General features: G+C 38.9%; 1 protein-coding gene across 5 annotated transcripts in view; it reads right to left on the reverse strand.

Moving 5' to 3' along the window:
* Nucleotides 1-18,601, reverse strand: part of fam13b (family with sequence similarity 13 member B) — a 62,768-nt gene extending 44,167 nt beyond the window's left edge. For 2 of the 5 annotated variants that reach the window (XM_053428392.1, XM_053428393.1), the window contains exons 1-3: nucleotides 18,581-18,601; nucleotides 4,366-4,516; nucleotides 3,109-3,312 (exon numbers count right to left, since the gene is read on the reverse strand). In XM_053428392.1, the coding sequence (XP_053284367.1) occupies nucleotides 3,109-3,274 (166 nt within the window). In that variant the 5' untranslated portion in view covers nucleotides 3,275-3,312; nucleotides 4,366-4,516; nucleotides 18,581-18,601. The remainder of the gene's footprint in view (nucleotides 1-3,108; nucleotides 3,313-4,365; nucleotides 4,517-18,580) is intronic. The other 3 variants (XM_053428394.1, XM_053428395.1, XM_053428396.1) reach the window with 2 other exon arrangements.
* Nucleotides 18,602-18,858: the final 257 nt, after the last annotated feature.

Consider the following 18,858-nt stretch of genomic DNA (forward strand, 5'->3'; position numbering starts at 1 on the left):
AGTCGGATTTTCACAAATGTATATAAATTAAAATTTAGAAGGATATGATTTGAGGAAATTTGCACCACACTTTATACAACTACAGACTTTTTGGGATGGATAACAAAACTGTTGTCTACATGTAAGCTCTATTCCATCAACTACAAGCTAATCCTGGCTAATCTTTATTCCTGAAAGTTGTGAAAATACAGTGTGAAATAAAAAAGTACAGCTCCAATAAGAGAATGCAGATTGACCTGTTAAGTTCAATGTTGTGTTGTTTTCAGAAGATATCCGTTCACGTACCCACCAGGGCTCAGGTGCATAACGATGGCACGCTTGTCAAATTGTTGGTTATGAAAAGGTAAAAGAACCGTAAGAAAATGACCCTTTTATTTTACTACGACAGGATTGTTGTTATTGATACCTTTAGATTTTTTACTCCATTCCCACACAGTGCTGTCAAGTGTTGCGAATCCCATCGCAATGCAAGTAATTATTCACTAGATGAAGACATAAAATAAACACAATAGGCAATACTTTAACATGTCAAAGTGGTAATATGTTGTGACTCAAGGATTATGTAACACCTGCCTGGTTAGTCCTTCTTACTCCTGTTCACCGATTTCTCCTCTGTTAACGTTAGGGACACAATGGGTAAGAAAACCTAAATTCCTTTTTGTATCACAATGTCAAGCAGTGTCAACAACGTCCACAGACATATTTGATTGACTGATTTGATTAAAACATTGCTCAGTCTTGTGGAACAAAACAAAATACCGGCCAGAGCATTTAGTCGTTGTCCAAACAATGTAAGGAATTTAATCCGTCACAGATGCCAACGCTTTGCTCCGACACACCTTCAGGTGCTTTATATTTTCCATCTCGGCCTTAACATCCAATTACCTGGTTAGCTCATTTTCCATCACCCTGCTTCTACTCAAAACCTCCAGATTCACACACAAGTGAAATAAGAGACAGTAAGACCTTTTCACTGGCTCAATAACTTCTGGACTGGCAGTGCTGCTGCCAGCAGAGCCCCGGGGGATTAGAGACATATTACATAACCTCATGTGGACGAGCAGTAACACAAAGCACCGGCCTGCTTCGCTGGTCACTCGAGGGGACTCGAGGTGAAGCTTCCTTCCAACAGTTAAAGAAAAGAAAACACTTTCTTGACAGCTTTGACAAGAAAATGTCCTGACAGAGAGTTTTCGCTGTACAATGGAAGAAATTAGAAAAGGAAGCTTTCTCTATTGTTTGACTTGTCAATGTAGATGGAAGTTAGAAATCCTTTCTTGAAGTACTGGTTGTCCCAAGCCCGAGGCCAATGAAAACTCCTATACAACCTACTCTAATTACTTCCAATGACATAAAGATGTATATGTATCACTATGGTCTTGTTGAGCTTTAAAACTGAACATTAATTAATACTTTCATCTTCTGGATACTTTTTTTATTCAGTTATTTCTGTAAATAATTGATTGACTTTCCACGAGTTTCCTGCATCTTATGGGAGGCATTTTTATAGCTGCTACTTCAACTGTAAGACAGAGAGTTTTTATTCTACAAATGGATATTTTTGTGCATTCGTTTTTAAATTGGGGAGGTTAGTCATTTTGCACATACCAGAGAAAATGATATTTAGTGAAACAAGATAAACAAATCCAAATGAATCATTCCATCTCTTCAGGGTTCACACCAACAATGCATCCTAAGCACAAACATGTATCACAGCATTTAAAATAAAAATGCTGATGTGATGTTACCATTACCAGCCAAACACAAACAACTTCTGGCTTTGGTTTGTGAATTTCTTTGGTTGATGCCAATTTGATCCCCCTCATCTGTCAGAGCAAAATGTCTGAAACTGCTAGCCTAAAAGCTAAAAGTCTTAAAAAGAGAATGACATAAGACTAACACCCCTGCTCTGCAAGGACTGAAGAGAAATAATCCAGGGGGGATGTGGAAAAGGTCCAGGACCAGTGTTATTGGTAGCTTCCTCTCTCCATGGTTAAGCTCCTCTGTTTTCACAAGTGGATCTGCAGTTGACAGAATGGTTATGTAATGAAGGGGGAAGCAGACCGTGTCTGCCGGTGCATTCAGAGTTCATCTTATAACATAAACTATATCTTTGATGCAAGAGCAGCCACGGCATGTCAGCAGTAGCTGTGTGTGTGTGGCAGCCATCAAAGGCATGTTTAGGCATATTGAACTGTAGATTATCTAAATGTTTTTGTCCCTGTTTTCAGAGTTAAAGTCAGACAGAGACAAATATGGGGCGCTTGGACTGTATTTGTTTGCCAAGAATGAAGCTCTACCAGTTTATAAGCCGTTTACTCCACCCTCTCTCGTTGATCACGTTAAAACCAGTGTGTCATTACTTACATTGTCAGCTTCTTTTGGAACATGCAGCAGCTAAATATGTCGGAATGTACAAAGCAATAAGATCTGCAGTTGACAGAATGGTTATGTGATGAAGGAGCAAGCAGCCGGTGCATTCAGAGTTCATCTTATAACATAAACTATCTCTCCAATAACCTCGTATGACAGCCATGGCAGGGAGAACAGTAGCTTTGTGTGTGTGCGTGTGTGTATGCAAGAAGGTAATGGTAGTGATGACTTATAGCAGAATTCCAAACATGATTGCTCAAAGGTACAACAGCAGTCACTATGGCTCAATAACACACAACGCTAAATAATCCGTGCAGACACAAACATCAATGAAACATAGTTCATCTAAAACTTATAAAGTAAGTTAAACTAAAGGGAAATACAAGACAGTATTTGCCCTTTTAATCATGTTAATACAAAACAACCTAATCAAATAAAAGTTGCCAAAATAAAAGCATTTGTCATGCGGTTTCATTCAGCATGAATTACAGTATATTCTCTGCAAGAATATGATTTTATTGCGATATCAGACAATCAAATGTATTGGTTTTGTTGCAATGATACCCAAATATTTTGGGTTTGTGCATTCTGATATACAGCAGTGATTCACATATGATTTATTTTGGGATATTGAATTGATATTTACACAAATGGGAAAAAGCTGAACATTTTAATGAATCTTTGTATACGTTGTGTACTGTGTGTTTATATTGTCCGTTTGTGTCCATCACTCACCATGTTCCTCGATGTAGTCGACAATGTGTTTGACCAGGGCAGGAACCTCGTGGCCACTTATTGTCTGTGTGTGAGACACCTCATCCAAAGGGACACCAAAGACCCGTGTGGTGCCGGCCGAGCTCCCGCCCTCATTGCCTGGCAACAGAGACAAGCTCTTCCTCATGGCCGCCTCCTCACCACGAACCCGCCAAGACCTCACGTCTTTGAAAAGAAAAGGGGAAAAAGCAAATGGGAAGGCGATTAGACAAAAAAAGTGAGACGGGAGGATTTACAAAATAAGAGCTTCGGTGAAGGATGCAGCAAATTTGATTTTAGTGGCTCCGACAGCTGATCTGGGATTTTTATATCCAAGATACTTATTTCAGATGTTCATTCATTATAAAGTGAAAAGCAGCTTTGCGGACAGAAATTCTTTGTTGATGAGAGAGGTCAAGGATGGATTGCCAGACTGGTTTCTGCCAGAAAGGACAGCTCAGATAACTGCTCTTTACTTACTGCAGTGAGCAGAAAGGCACTTAAGAATGCTCAGCACATTTAGTCTGGAGGCTGATTAAAAAAACAAATGGGCTTTCATTCCCGTCAGGCAAGAACTGAAATCTGAGGCTGCAGTGGACACAGGTTAACCAAAACTCTAAAGTTGGTAAATTAACCACATTCTATCTAAGTGCTGTGGCTGACTATGTGTATCCCCTTATGGAAACAATGTACCTGTCTTCTGTGGCTGCTTCCAGCAACATGTCATAAACCAAAGGTAATCTAAAGATGAACATGACAATGAATTCACGGTGGCTTCCACAGTCACCACATCTGAATCCCCAGGATGTGGTAAATGAGAGTTTACAGTATGAATGTGCAGCTGTCAAATCTGCAGAAGTTTTGTGATGCAATCATGTCAACAGGGAGCAGAATCTTAAACAAATATTTCAAATCTTGTGGAATCGATGCTAGTAAAGATTTTAGGCTATTTTAAGAGCAGAGAGATACTAGCATTTTGTTAATAATGAACAAGTTCTCTGAGTTTATGCTAAAGTGTCTGAGAAAAGGGAAAGTCTATAGGCCTAGGATCACATACATAGTCTATGGCCAATCAATGTTTTTAAGACGGTAGAGTTTTTCTTTTCCAACCGGTCTGTCAACTTGAGTGAGACAATACCTCAACTTCACCTGCTGCAGTGTTTCCACCTCTGCCTCTGTATCTATGTGTGAGTCGGTGTGTGTGTGTGTTTGTGTGTGTATTTGTGTGTGTTAACTCACCGTGCAGCAGTGAAAGTGTATCCTATCCTCTCCTCCCCTGGCCAGAGAACCACTGAATCATCTATGGCTGCTTCAGGTTGTGGCAGAAGATCAGCCGGTAGTTCCTCATTGACAGACCGCAAATCCTCTAGCAGGACTTTGTGTAGCTGCACTGAGGACAGACAGAGAGAGGAGAGAGAGTGCACAGAAAAGTAAAGGAAGGAGATGAAGGCAGAAGTGAGAGGGGGAAAGTGTGAAGGTGGAGACAGGGTTGAGAAAAAAAGAAAACATGGATTTTGGTAAGTAACAGTATTTATATTGTTATAAACATCTCTTAACGTGTTTGCATATCTTCCGATTCTTCTTTTAAATTTTGAGTCAAAAAGATACTTACATTCTTTATATTATTTCAGCAAAAAATTTAAAAGTATTGAAAGTAAATAAAATACATTTATTTTTGTAATAAACAGCAAGGCCAAACATGGCCTTTTGAATTGAGCATTAACACCAACTCTACAACTTAGAATAATAATAGACCCGGCCAATACAGACACTAGCTGCAACATCATGTGGGCACCACAGATAATTACTTCCATGCCATCTGTGTAAACCAGCAAGTTCAGTTCTTCTGTAAGGCAGTCGAACGCAAACTTTCTTCCAACTTGGACGACAGAATAGCCAACTGGCTGTTTGAACAAGAAAGAGTCCAATTCACAGAAATTCTAATATCAACAGAATGTCCAAGAAAGAATTACAAGCCGTGCTGTTTAACACAAACACACGCCACTGCATCTGAAATGAATTAGAGATTATACAATGAAGGGTTAAAAATAACTGCTTATGGCTCTTTCTCATAATAGCTCCAGGCTGTTTACACAAGGACGATGCTAACCCATATTCTAAACAGTTCATTAAAGCAACTGCAACTCAAGGAATAAATGCAACGAATCAAGAAAACACTTTGTAAACCACAGTCAAAATACCTTCTCACAAACTGGTCACCGGAGACACAAATTCAGGGAAAGGTTTGAACCACAAAGACGATGAGGTGAATATATGGAATCAGAGTACAAAAATCCTCCAACTTTAAAAATCATGTAGTCGTGGGACGACACAACATACATTTGGCTCAACAATGACTCATCACATAAAACTAAATGTGTATCAGAATATAACCAATTAAAACTTACAAATGAGTCGTCTTTTTACGTTAGAGTGTATCCTTCAAGGAGTTGAGAAATACTGAAGTCATGAAGTAATTCACTGCTAAAAAAGAATGCACTGGATTTCTCCTGGTTTTTGTGTCATGGACCCATCCTCCTGGCTTTCCATTTGCTATGGTCCCTTTTTTTCTTTTGTACCGGTCATGTCCCCCCTTTTATTTCTCTCCTCTCCTTGCTCTCTAATCCCATCCTCTTACTCCCAGGCTTGAGATGTCAGTTTGCCAAAGAGTCAGCTGGAGGACTGAACACAATAATTAAACTAACACAGGCGAGGCTCCAAAGCTGAGCCTGTGTGTGTGTGTGTGTGTGTCCAAATACATGTCTGTGCATGCCCATCTGAAATAAATTGTCCCTTTGAATCTGACTGTGTGGGTCGGGGGTTGTCTATGTTAATTGTGGCCACTTCAGAACATGTTTGTGCATTGATGTCTTGAGGTTGCCATACATGTGAATATCTATGTGTGTGCTTGATGAGGCTGTCGAGAGTGAAAACGAGTTTCTTGCTCAAAACAGATCGATCATTTGAGTCAGGGAGAGAGAAACAACAAATAAACTATGTGCACTCATGTTTTCTTAAGAACTTGTTCCTGTGTGTGGATTAAGAGTTTGTGTGAGTTGTAAAGGGTGACTTTGTGTTGGTTTGTGTGTCTGTAGTGTGGATGAATACAGATACTCTCCTTTGATTATCAAGTTAATTTTTAACTTAACTAGATATTTTTTATATATAGAAATTTAAACTAAAAAGTATCCAGAAGAAAATTAATGAAACAATAAATGCAGATGCAAATTCAAATTCAAATGCAGATGAAAACAATCACTTCAATCAACTTTGTGCTGGTCAATGCAAATCTGAGCATATTTATATTAGATTGGTTTTAGATTTAGTCTGAATTACCGTTTCAATTAGAAAAGCTGTATTTTGTACAGATTTAACACTCACATTAAGCAGTAACGAGCTGGAAAGGAACCATGGTCTTCAACATGCACCAGTTTGGGGCTGGATAAGTGTTATACTCATTCCCTTCTCCTCTTACTGGAGTAAGACTTTATTTTCTACTCCGTCCTCTCCTCTTGTGTCCCTTTCTTCTTTCATTCATCCTCATGCTGCATGTTACACAAGCCATCTGACCTACTTACAGACGTTTTGCATCACCTCTACGTCAGGAGGAGCAGAGGAGTAGAGGTGAGCGGAGTTAAGAAATATATCGAGCTCAGAAAGTATCTGTTCCTTTCCCTGCTCAAAACTTTCAAAGGGCAAAGACAAAAGCATCTATCTTTACAGAAAGTGCTAGATCAATAAATCATAACAGTACCCGAAGCTCTTCAAACAATGCTCTATCAGATAACAGGGACAAGTAAGAGAACTTGTACTAATTATACTAACTAACTAGCACGTTTTTGGACAGTTTAGGCCAAACCACATGTAAATACACCCCTGTGCCGAGGTGTGAAAGCTATAAACTCAAGATAATGTGATCCATGCAAGTTATTTAAAATGTTCAGATCAGGAAGCAGCTATTTTAGGAAAAGCAAGGTGCTAAATCATTAACCATTCGTTATTGTCCTACACTTTTATTTGGTATTAAAATTAAATAATATATATATATTTTTTTTTTGTACTCAGTCCGACTAAGCCCTTGTGCTAAAATAAACATTAGTTTTAATCCTTTTTTGGGTTCACGTAAAACTTAAATCCTGGCCATGACCTTTTAAGTACAGTAAATGTTATTACCAGTTTTGTGGGAAGGCGCCGATTCAGAATTACAGCTTTTAGCGGAAGCCACGTTTCTCTGTTTCCAGCTAAGTGGCAGATGTGATTCTGAACCAAACGCTTGTTAAAATGACAATTTTATCAGGAAGATCATAAAATGGTCTGTCAAACGTTTACAACCAACAGTTTTTATATTACCCTTACAATGTTATGCAATATATTATGTGCAAATGTATATTTCCAAGGTCGATTGTGAATTCTCACATCTTAATAGCTCCAGAGACGAGTGAAACCCCAGCAGTGATGGTGCAGAGCTGTCGCCAAAGCAACACAGAACAAAAATGTTAGGGAAGTTTTTTTAAAGGGATAGTTCACCCAGAAATGAAAATGCACTCATCTACTCACCACTATGCCGATGGCGGAGTGTAATCTATGTAAAGCTCAGGCAGAATTGTCTGCTAACCTCATCATGTTTCAGTAAAGAAAGGTAGGGTCAGATTACACTTTCCTTTGCTTGTAAACTACAAGCTGCTTCGTGAGATTTGTTCATATGTAACCTATATATTCATATGACTCACTGCTACACAAACAATATGGCAAGAGTAGGCAGGTTGGACTTTGTTTCATCAGCATGCGGATGAAGCCGAGTCACAGCTTCAAGGTGTTTGATCAGCATGGTCATTACCTGAGCTACTTTAAGGGAAGGATCAACATCCTGCAGGTGTAGAAAATAATGAATGAAACTTGTGCCTGCCTTCACCAGTCATTTCACAAGCACTACCTTGTTTGTTTTTTTCAGCAATCCGAAGGCTAACTCATTCAAATCCTTCACAAATTTGAATTACTTCCACCAGGGAGCTTAGGTTTTCACCCCTGTCCGTTGTTTGTTGTGTTTGGTTATCAGCAGGATTTCACTTTAACGACTGGACAGATTTCCACGAAACTTGGATGGGATGTGGGGCAAGAAAGAACCCAAAAGTTTTAGGGTGGATCGAATGTAAGGGGCAGAGGCAGTGACTTTTTTAAATCACTTTCTTTTACATTGCAAATTCACCAATATTTTACTATTTCACAGGGAATTATTCATGGCTCCTGATGGAAAAAAATGTATGCGACTGTGTGTCTATGCTGCTGAATTTAATTAAGTTGAATTTAGTGTATGGACTCTACTGAGTGCCAAAATATGTTGGTTATTCAACTCCAGTGCAACTGCAATTTTCCCACTTTACTTTCAGTGTTTTCTTTTACTTAGCATCAGTAAATCTGGGATTTGGGAGTATTATGTTTGCTCACAAAGTTAGCGGAGTCCTTTAAAAGGCATTCTTCAGCCTCTGTTCTTTCCAAATCCAACTGAACTGGTCCTGTTAGGGTATAAGCCTCTTTAAAAGCCAGAGAAAAAAATCCAGCTTTTTGTGCTGAAATTCTTGTGTTGGGTCAGAGCCCTAAACACTGAAACAAAAAGGTACAACAAACAGAGCATTTTGCTTTCAGCGAACTGAGCAACAATAAAATCTATAGCACTTTGTCAAATAGAATAAAATAATGATAAGTCACAACTTGTTGACTTTCTAAGTAGCACAGTACCATGGTGCATACACTTTTAACCAAATGTGGCCCTGCTACTGCCAGGCTCAACACATTTGAGTTTTATCAGACGGATGAGGACCATGACAGTGGAAGATAAGTGAACTCAATGTTCCCAAAGCAGGGCCTCGTCTGCTAACTGACCCTAAAAGGCCTCTGTAGCAAGGATTTGGTCAGTAATGGAACAGTCTAGAGTAGCTGTCTGGGTTTCTTTCTGTCCGTCTCGGTGTCTTAATCCCAGCTATCATGCTTGACGGCCTCTTGCTCAACAATGAGGGACATTGTTAAAAGGGAAAGTTAAGTGCTTGTACAACTTGAGGTCCAAATGGGAAAGAGGACCGAGGAGAATATGAGACCAACACAGTGTACAAAAGTGAACAAGGGGAGATTCAATTAAAAATGCAAACAACATTAAACTGTGTTCAGAATAATTTGCTCTTTGTTGACCACTCACATGTTCGCACATTATTGGAAAAATAATTTCGATTTTAATAGATGAACTAAAAAATCTGTTCCTATCTTAATTAGCAGATGAATCAGATGAAACATTTCAGTTCTTAAATAAATAAAAATATTTCCTCCAACTTACATTCAATCTCAAAAGCCGGAGCTCAAAGCAGTGAAACAGTTCGTTCACTATTACTGACCAAACTGTCATGGTCAGCTAAAATCTGTAGAAGTAGAAAAAAGGTCAGACAGCAGGAATCTGAAGTTAAAACTGACCTGATTCCCGCAGCAACCCCTATGAACCCCAGGGGTAACAAAACGAATTTGAATAGAATCTATCTAGTTATTTAATATATCAGTTGCAAGAGATAAATCCTAAAAGAAATGAGAAAAGATTTTCTCTCTTCACAAGATCAAGGTTTTTCTTGCATAGAGGATTGCGAGGTGAGTCTGGTGCTCGGTCATCGAGCACACGTGTAAACTCAGACTGTAAAAAACAACAGAATTCCTTAATTTAGACAAAGTATGGAGAGCCAGAGGAGATGATAGGACGCTCTCGGGTTGAGAGAAGCAGTAAATTACTGACGGAGCCAGTAAAAACTGTTTTTATGGTCCAACATGTATTAAAAGACCCAAAATGAACAATGCAAGCGGACTTAGAGGAGCTCTGCATGGCTCCCTGGGTGTCTGCCCCGGGCCTGGTACACCGCACACCGGCTCAGTTCCATCCCCACCAGGAAAAACAATGATGTTAAAACCCTGATCTCCAGTTTATCTGTTTACTTAAAATGTTTAAACGGTAAAACAAGCAATCCCTCTGAGCAACGGGTGAACTTAGAGAACTCTGTCCTTTGGCCTAAAAGTCATAAAACCATAAATGAGATGATGAATATATATACCCAATATTGAGTTGTCAGGTCCATTCCTCACACTTAGATCCCATGATCATGACACAGAGCAATTTCCGTTTACTCTGCAGTATAAGCATGACCTGGCACATTCAAATAAGCACACACACCCCACAACCCGCACACACACACACACACAGACCAAGTATGAAGAGACAAACAGAAAGGAATCTCTTCCCTATAATTAAAGATGTGAATTGAATCTTTATCTTCCGTGTCGTGAATGTGACAAATGACAACATGACATTGCATTTTGAGGGTAAAATTATATTCAAAGACTAGAGGACACCAGCTCCTACACCAGTAGCTGAATAATATGTTAATGTGGCTAGGCTTACAAATGTCTTCAAGACGATTGCATTACGTCTTTTTGACTCAATCAACACAATGTAGCCTGCAGGATTCCAGCAAGCTCATGAAAACCATGTTTTTCTGCCACAGATGAAATAAACAAACCTCTCCCGACATTTTTACTGCAGAGTTAGACCTTGGACTGAATCATCTCCTCAATCAGGCAGCCTAGATTTACTCGACTCCAAAATCCTAACTCCAAAAGTAAATCATTTTAACAAGCTACACAATTGTGAGATTCATACCTGCTTTAATAGTAGTGTGTAGTGAAACTCTCCCAACAGGACTTTTTATTTAAGAGTGTTGTATCTTTAAAAAGTGTTTTTAAATGTTGAAATAGGAGGGAACTTTTAACTTGAAACCTCAACTCATTCACTTTAGTCCTAATGTGTCACCTCATGGAAACCGTGTTAACTTTTTTCAAACATTAGACAGAAAGTCTATGAATAACCTTTGTCAAATGAAGGTTTTGTTTAACGTTGATGCAGTGTTTTCATTATATACATTTTGCAGCTTCAAGCCTGGCGACGCCAAGGTTTTTACTATTTGGCTTCAGGAAGTGTTGTGCCTGTCTTTATTGTTCCAGAAAAAAATAAGAGAAGGGGGATGAGATAGATTAGATAAGAGGGGCACATTTGAGTAGCTAACTTTAGGTTAGAGAGATTTGCATTATTATAACCTACATCTAACCTTTTATAATCACTCCGACCAATGACCTATTATGAATGCACTTCACCCACATGTTGAGACGGCAAAGGTTTGCAAATAAAGCCTGTGGTCTAAACACAGAAAGGAAATACACCTTCTATTAAAACAATGCACACACACACACACACACCTAACAAACCCTGAGGTTAGTGATTGTAAAACTTGACCTAAAACCTGCCTGTTCACATTTTAAGCTGTCTCCTATCTGCACTAAGCTCTTCTGTTTAACTAGGGCAGTGCACCAAAGGTGGCGATTGATTTCAGGGCCAATATTGTAGCAAAACTATTTATAAATGTGAGTAGAGTTATGTAACTATATCTCAATTTGTGTGTGCGTTTTCAGTTAAATCCTAGAATAAATTAGCTGTATTCAGCTTTGCAAGTCCTATACAGATTTCCAAATGTGAAGACCAATCTGAAAATGTGTATTAAGATAAAGATAATGATAGTTTGGGGCTTATTGTTTAAAAAGTGAATGGAACAATTAATCGATTGCACAATACAGGTCTTTTTTTCGATGACCATTACAAGTGCAAGATTAAGATTGAAGATTGTAATATTCTGACTTCTATTAACCCAAACCTACTCCCAGAGTTGAATAATATTGAAGCATTTAGACATTTTCCAGATGCTAACGCTAATCTGAGCCAATCGGTCTCCCTGTCTCTCAACCATTACCTCCTGTCCATGTATTTATCTGAAAAATAGTGTTTGTCAAACCACACACTGACATTTTAAAGTTCATGAAACTGTTTAGCAGTGCAACAGTTTAGATTTTAAGGTCTTTGTCATACAAGTCAATTTGAACAAAATGACAGCCCCCGCCACAGACATGTCACATGATAGAAAATATGTTATGCCCTGCACCTCTAGGTAATCTTATGCATATTTTGTGTATCTACTTTAAATATGAACTGTTCATTTGCTTGTCTATCTGCAGCGTTTCACAATGCACTCAAGATAGATGTAATCTCATCAGTGCAGTCTCTCATTTGCATAACAGTCAGTAGGTTTTACCAACTGACTAATTCACATCTAACGGGGCATCATAAAAACTGCAATAATCCAAACCATGACATTTTTATTTTATCTACATCCCTGAAAAAATGTATCCATCAGTTATTATTTTATATCCTTGAATAACTTTTTAAATGCATAATGAATGGGAAAATGATGAGACCAAGCCATTGAAGATTGAAAACTGTTCAGCAGCCTAAAATGAAATATGTCCAAACCGTTTCCATTGCAGCATCACACTATGTCACAGAAATAATTCTGTGATATTAAGACATGATTTAATTTATTAATTTAATCATAAAATGAAGAAAATGTCAGGGTTGGACATAGTTTGAGGTATAAATCTATGAATAAGTGCTTAATAAATAATTTAGTTTATGGTCACAAAGTACTTATTTAATGTACTTATTATTCAAAACTTGTGGGTCAGGCATTGGTTTTGAAATAATGAAGTGGTTCATGGAGGCGGACATCAGCAGGTCAAGTCAGGCTGTGAGGCGAGGATGCAGACTGATGGAGGAATACATCAGGAGTGGCAGCGATACGGGGAATAGAAGAGCATCAGAAAGAAGAAAAGTTGAGGGAGATTATGAGAGAGAAAGCAGCGGGGAGAAAGGAAGTGACAGGAAAGAAAGATGAATTGAGGTAAGGAGAATCAGATCAGGAGAGAAAGAGGCAGAGATGCCAGTGTTTGCCCTTGAGTCAGTAACAGCAGCTCACTGTCCTAGCCTAGTTTAGCTGCTCCTCCCTGCCTAGCCCTGTCAGTGATAAATTAATAAGCACATGGTCTACAGGGGACGTGGGCTTTTTCAGCTTTGTTATCTCCTACCCTGAAAACGAAAAGAAGTCCTCCACTTATTTTATATTGATGTAATATCCAGCAGAGCAAGCCACAAAAGGATGACTCTCAAAGATTTTTTTTAATGTTGGATTGGACAGCAGGAAAAAGGAAAGGGAAATCATTATCGCTTTTCTTTGACAAAAAAAAATGTTTTACGTAGCCGACAAAAAATGTCTTGATCTACAGAAAACTGATGAGCAATCATTTTCATAGATGATTAACTGTTCAGATTTTTTATTTATATATTTTAAACCTGTTCTGGCCTATGTATTTTGAACACTACCATTTTCTAAACTGCAAATGAGACAAACAACAAACAACAATTTGGGCAATTGTAATGGGAATTTATCATTGTAAATGCTGCAAAAATAGATAAATCAATCAATTGAAGTTGCGGAACTATTTTAGTGTTTGCTGTTATTTGAAGACCAAATTGTAAATCAAGAAAATAATCAGTAGGTGCAGTATCTTTCTTAATTTTTCTTTGTTTATTTACTGCACTCTAATCTACTGCTTTTAAAAAACTCCTTGGTGGCCTTCGCTTTATCCAGCAAACTCACAATAACATATAGGGCACAATTTCCCCTCCGTAAAACCAAAGCCTTCTGCCGCTAAAGGTCATCTGCTCCCACTCACTTCCACTTTCAGAGTAAAGTGTCCTTCTTCCTAGCATCTGCCGTAGAAGGACGACGTTTTTACTCCTGCTTCTCTAGACTCCAGTTAATCCTAGTCCTGCCTGCCCCAACCATTTGTTGTCACCTCTCCACAGCATTTAATACAAGGGCCAACATCACATAGAAGTGCTGTTTTGGAGGACTGCACAGTAAGACTCATTCTTCACAGGCCTCCGGGGACTGTGACACTGCAAAACGGCTTGGACGCCTACAGTGGAAACAAGTGCGGCTCTGTGTTGGCAACTATGGTGAGTGGAGGCAAGGCCGCATTGTGTTTGGGACATTTGCATCAAGTTTGCTTGGTTGCCATCTGGTGTGAACAGTCACGCAGGTTCTTTACTCTTTCTGTGGATGTTTCTTTTGAAGCAATTCAACTTTTTAGACTTTTTGTGGATTATTATAAAAAAGATTTTGATCATTACTATTCCTCACATTAAATCTCTTCTGAAATTTCTTGCTGCACACAGTATTTTTCATAATTTGCCCCAAAAAAAGGCTATTTTTAACAATTTGGCCTTCTACTAATTAAAAACCCCATGTCCTTGTAAATACCACCTCATGTACAAGGCTGATGTCCAACATCTGTAAAGCCTCAGTGCAGCTCTTATCGTGAGTATCCCTCTATGATCCTCTAATCTTTTTACAGGACTTAAACTGTAATTATCTGCATACAATTACTGCTGTTGGCACTTCAGAGGTCACATTTAACTACGAAATTGTGTCCATTGAAGTCACACGGTTCATACTTACTGGGGAAAGTCATAAACCTGAGTCAAAAGAAGGTCTCTACTATGACAAAGCATTGTGGTGTTTGAAGGTTTAAAAAGAAGCACTAAATAGAGGCTTCATTCAGGTTTTGTTCCACCAACAATGCTTCAAAGAAACCTACGAGAACCTATGGTGGCCTTTAGGTATTGTAAAAATGTGAAAGGGCCATACTCTACAGCCAGTGTTCTGGCTCCCGTAGAAACATAGTGGGGCAACATGGATGGCTCCGTGGAATAGGCCATTTCAGGTAGTCAGTTGTCGGCTCAGGAGGTAGAGCAGGTCATCCACTAACCAGAAGGTCAACGGTTTGATACCCACCTCACTCCGCATGCCAAAGTGTCCTTTAGCAAGATACTGAACCCCAAATTGCAGCCGAAATTGAATATCAAATTATTAATTTTCTCAAATTGCTCTCCCTAGATCATACACACCCTTCTTTTGGAAGTGAGTTGACATCATTTTAAAGTAAAACTTATAAATCCATGTATTTAGTCACATTAATATAAAACCTCATATAAAGACACAGAACAAATCTTCTTAGCCTGCCTGAGTGGAGCAAATGTTATTATTACATTCGATAATTACATGATGCGTGATTCACAACACAGAACATACAGTTCGCAGCATCGTCTGTGCATCTTGGGTTAAGTGCGTTACCAACTTGTGATACCTTAGCAGAGCCTCGTCTGTGACATTTACATGGATTTAGTATTGAAACTGTATCACCTCTCCCTCTTGCTCCGTCCCACACTGATGGAAATTTCCAGACCACTGCACGCTGGAATACAAGCCAGAAGGCTTCGGTCTGTGCTGCTTTAAAAAAGAGATCCCTCTCCATCTGTTGTCGTCATGATCTCTACAGCGGGTGCCTCACAGCTCCATGGAAGCAGCGGTGGTGGCATACGAAAGTGAGACTACAGATAATCAATGAAGAAATCTCAAGCCTGTTGTTAAATATCATGAGTAAACAGCCAGTATATAAATGCTTGAATAGGACTCAATTATGGCTGAACAAATAGACTGCACAGCATCGTGCAAGTCTTGTCATTTCCATCTGTGCGCGTGTCTGTGTGTAGACAATAGACCGACACAGCAGCTGTGAGAGAACACTAACAAATGAGCAGGCAGAGGAGCAGGCAAACAGTTACCAAGCAGACTGACAGTGCAGTTTGAAGGATCATCTCACTGAGCATACAGGAACTGACAGCTTAATAGAGCTTTTTGTCACCTTTGTTTACATTTGTAATTTATTTAAGTGTCAGGCTTTTCATGAGAAATTAACTTACGAGTGTTTTTGGTTGACAAGCCAGTTTGCCTGGTTGGCGAGACACACTCACAGTGATGAGGGTCAATCTCAATTGTCACTAAACTGGACAACTAACAACCCCCTTCTCACTGAGTTCTATAATCTGTATATACTACAATCCAGAGGGTTTTCTCATTATGAGGAAACATGAGCCTAAGTTTGCAGTTTGGGTACAAACTGTTCCCGTGAGCAGATGTTTTCAAAACTCACTCAGTTTCGCTTAAAACTCATACCTGGAAAGACCAGCTGCAACTACCATCAGCATCATTTCCATCTGACATCAGACGCCCACCAAGAAGAAGCATTTCCAGCCGATGCACTGCAGAAGTTATAACACTTATAGTTTAATAAAACCGATGCAAGATGTTATGTTTACCCTTTATCAAACAGCTTGTTAATATGAGAAGAAAAGAAATGTCCTAATATGATATTAAAATTTGGTTCTACCCAAAAGCCAAAGACAACCAATTAAGGGTAGCCTCAGTAAGGCATCTCTTTTTTGTAATTAAACAAGGTAAGCAATGGCTTTTTGACTAACGTGACCTGAAAGGCTCCCGGTCAGTGTGGGCTTGGTTTGATCAGTGGGTCTGCTGCTTGAAAACAGTTTCCGACTTACCGATCCCTGCCAAGCTGCACTACTTCCAAACTGAAGCCAGGGAAGCTTTACTCCTGACGTCAAGGTCAAATTAATTTATTAGCCAATGCACTCGCATTAACATCAGTCTGCCTAAAACCGCGCTGAAGAGACACGATGCTGAGACTGTGACCAATATCTAGCTACATGTATTTTTGATCAATCCACAAAGTTAAATAGTTAAATGTAGATTTGGCTCAGCACTATGGATATCATAGACATACTTTATATACGTTGATGCATTGGCTACTTGTATCCAGACAAACTGCAGTTTCTCCATTCACTTGTGTTATTTTTAAATATACATTTGGTTATGTTTGTGAGTATTTCTTCTTTTTTCTTCCTTGTATCAAAGAAACCCCTCCTCTTGGAGCTTTCCCATCACACTTATATCTGAATATATCTTCCAACAGATATACACAGACTTAACCTAATGCAAAGATCCTGTGACTAGTGCAGTGGTTAATACAGATTCAGGCTATGACGTGAGTCATCTTTACAGTCATGTGACTTTCATCACTGTGCAATCTCTCGAGTGGCTTGAGCAGATGCTGTACAGTAGAGCTCTGGATTTAAAACGACTGAGAACACGTTGTCACCCTCCGATTACTTCAGCTGCTCAGGGCAGGATTTCTCCATCTGCCTTCTATACAGTGAGGCTGTTGCCTTCTGCTTCTTCAGTATGTCATAACAAATACCTGGTCAATGACTAGTGACATGTTACATGACAACAACTCTTATGGAATAGAACTTTTTGTTAAGGGGTTGATTAAATGTTCAATCATGTAGATGTAGATTTTAATAAATACATATGAGGTGATATTGCAGAAATTCAATTGAGAAAGGTTAATAGATAAAATGGCCACAAAACATTAGTTTTGGTTAACTTCAGTAGATTACATTCCTGACAAATCAATGGGTTTCTTCAAACTGGAAATCCAAAAATGTCAAAATGCAAATGCTCAAATATTTGCTGTATTATCTGCAATGACATACAAGAGATGAACAAAAAGAGAAGAAAAAATAAATATCTTGGCAAAAAGACTACTTCACACTATATCATCACATTGTCTTATCCTGATTGGGATTAACCACAAAACTATCATGTGATCAAATTGTGGCCAAAATGCTGATGAGAAATTGTTCAATAATAAAAAAAATATATACATAGATTAAAAGGAAACACACTTTTTTTCACTTTCGAAAGTAATACTGAAATAAGTGAAAATCCCCTTTCACCTCTGCAAGTTCGCTTTCAAATAACAATTCTTGGTCGAGGGCAACCTATTATGAAATTCTCTTTTACAGCTGAAACAACTTGTCGACAAATCAAACAATGGCCGAGCTTCTAAACTGTGAGAATTCATAACTTGTCTTTTTCTTGTTATGATCCTTTGGTTCTAGACGGTTGGACCAAAAGCAGTTTTCATACATTAAGTTGGGCTTTTAGACATTGTACTGCAAATTGTTGTCTCTATTTCCTAAAATATATTGTGACGGAAACTGCCCTTGTGCTGCTTTCTCTCTAAGATTCTCGAATAGAATTCAAAACACATGATTCTTCTCTGTTATTTCAGTCACCTAATAGACCATCTCTATTTACACACTCACCACATTACATAACTGCCTGAAGCCATTTTTTGGCTAAATGTAAACAAGGAGTCAATACTCTTGGTTTCCAGCTTCTTACTCGATATATGCATGATAATTGCAGGTTATAATAGCCCTTGTTAGATTCTTGTGATTATCCAATCTTACTCTAGATATGTACTTTGTTAACTGACTGATTAAAAAAAACATATTTTTTCAAACAGGTGTGAACATAACACTGGGATTAGTCTCACTGAATCTGGCAAATTCGCGACAGTGTGTGTCCAACTCCAGAGAGATTTGGACCACAGTCGGTTTAGCTTGGCCCCGGTCCACGGTATCTAAAACAACCACTGACTGACCTTGGCAACAACAATCCCACACTGCAGGGAGCTGTGTGGTTATGACACTGCTGTGACCGCTGTGTGTGCACTTGTTTCATTCCATATAAAAACGATGGGTGGTCCTACGTACACAGTCTTATCTCACACTGCAGGAGGCTGGAGAAGTTTGACTCTGTTGGTATGTGCATACGTGAGTTCCTTCACGCAGACGGTTGCAGGTTCAGCTGAGGTGCACCTGATGGGAGTGAACACGACATTGCCGATACACTGATGTGGCTTTGGAGATAAATGACATTCATATTATATTTCAGCCTGGCAACAGACTTCATAAGCCAGGATTAACGAGGCGACTGAGTATAAAGTCGACGACATCAATCCGAAGTGTATAACAGGCAGCGTGCAACCATT

This window comes from Pleuronectes platessa, chromosome 8, assembly GCF_947347685.1.
Source record: "Pleuronectes platessa chromosome 8, fPlePla1.1, whole genome shotgun sequence".
Lineage (NCBI taxonomy): Eukaryota > Metazoa > Chordata > Actinopteri > Pleuronectiformes > Pleuronectidae > Pleuronectes > Pleuronectes platessa.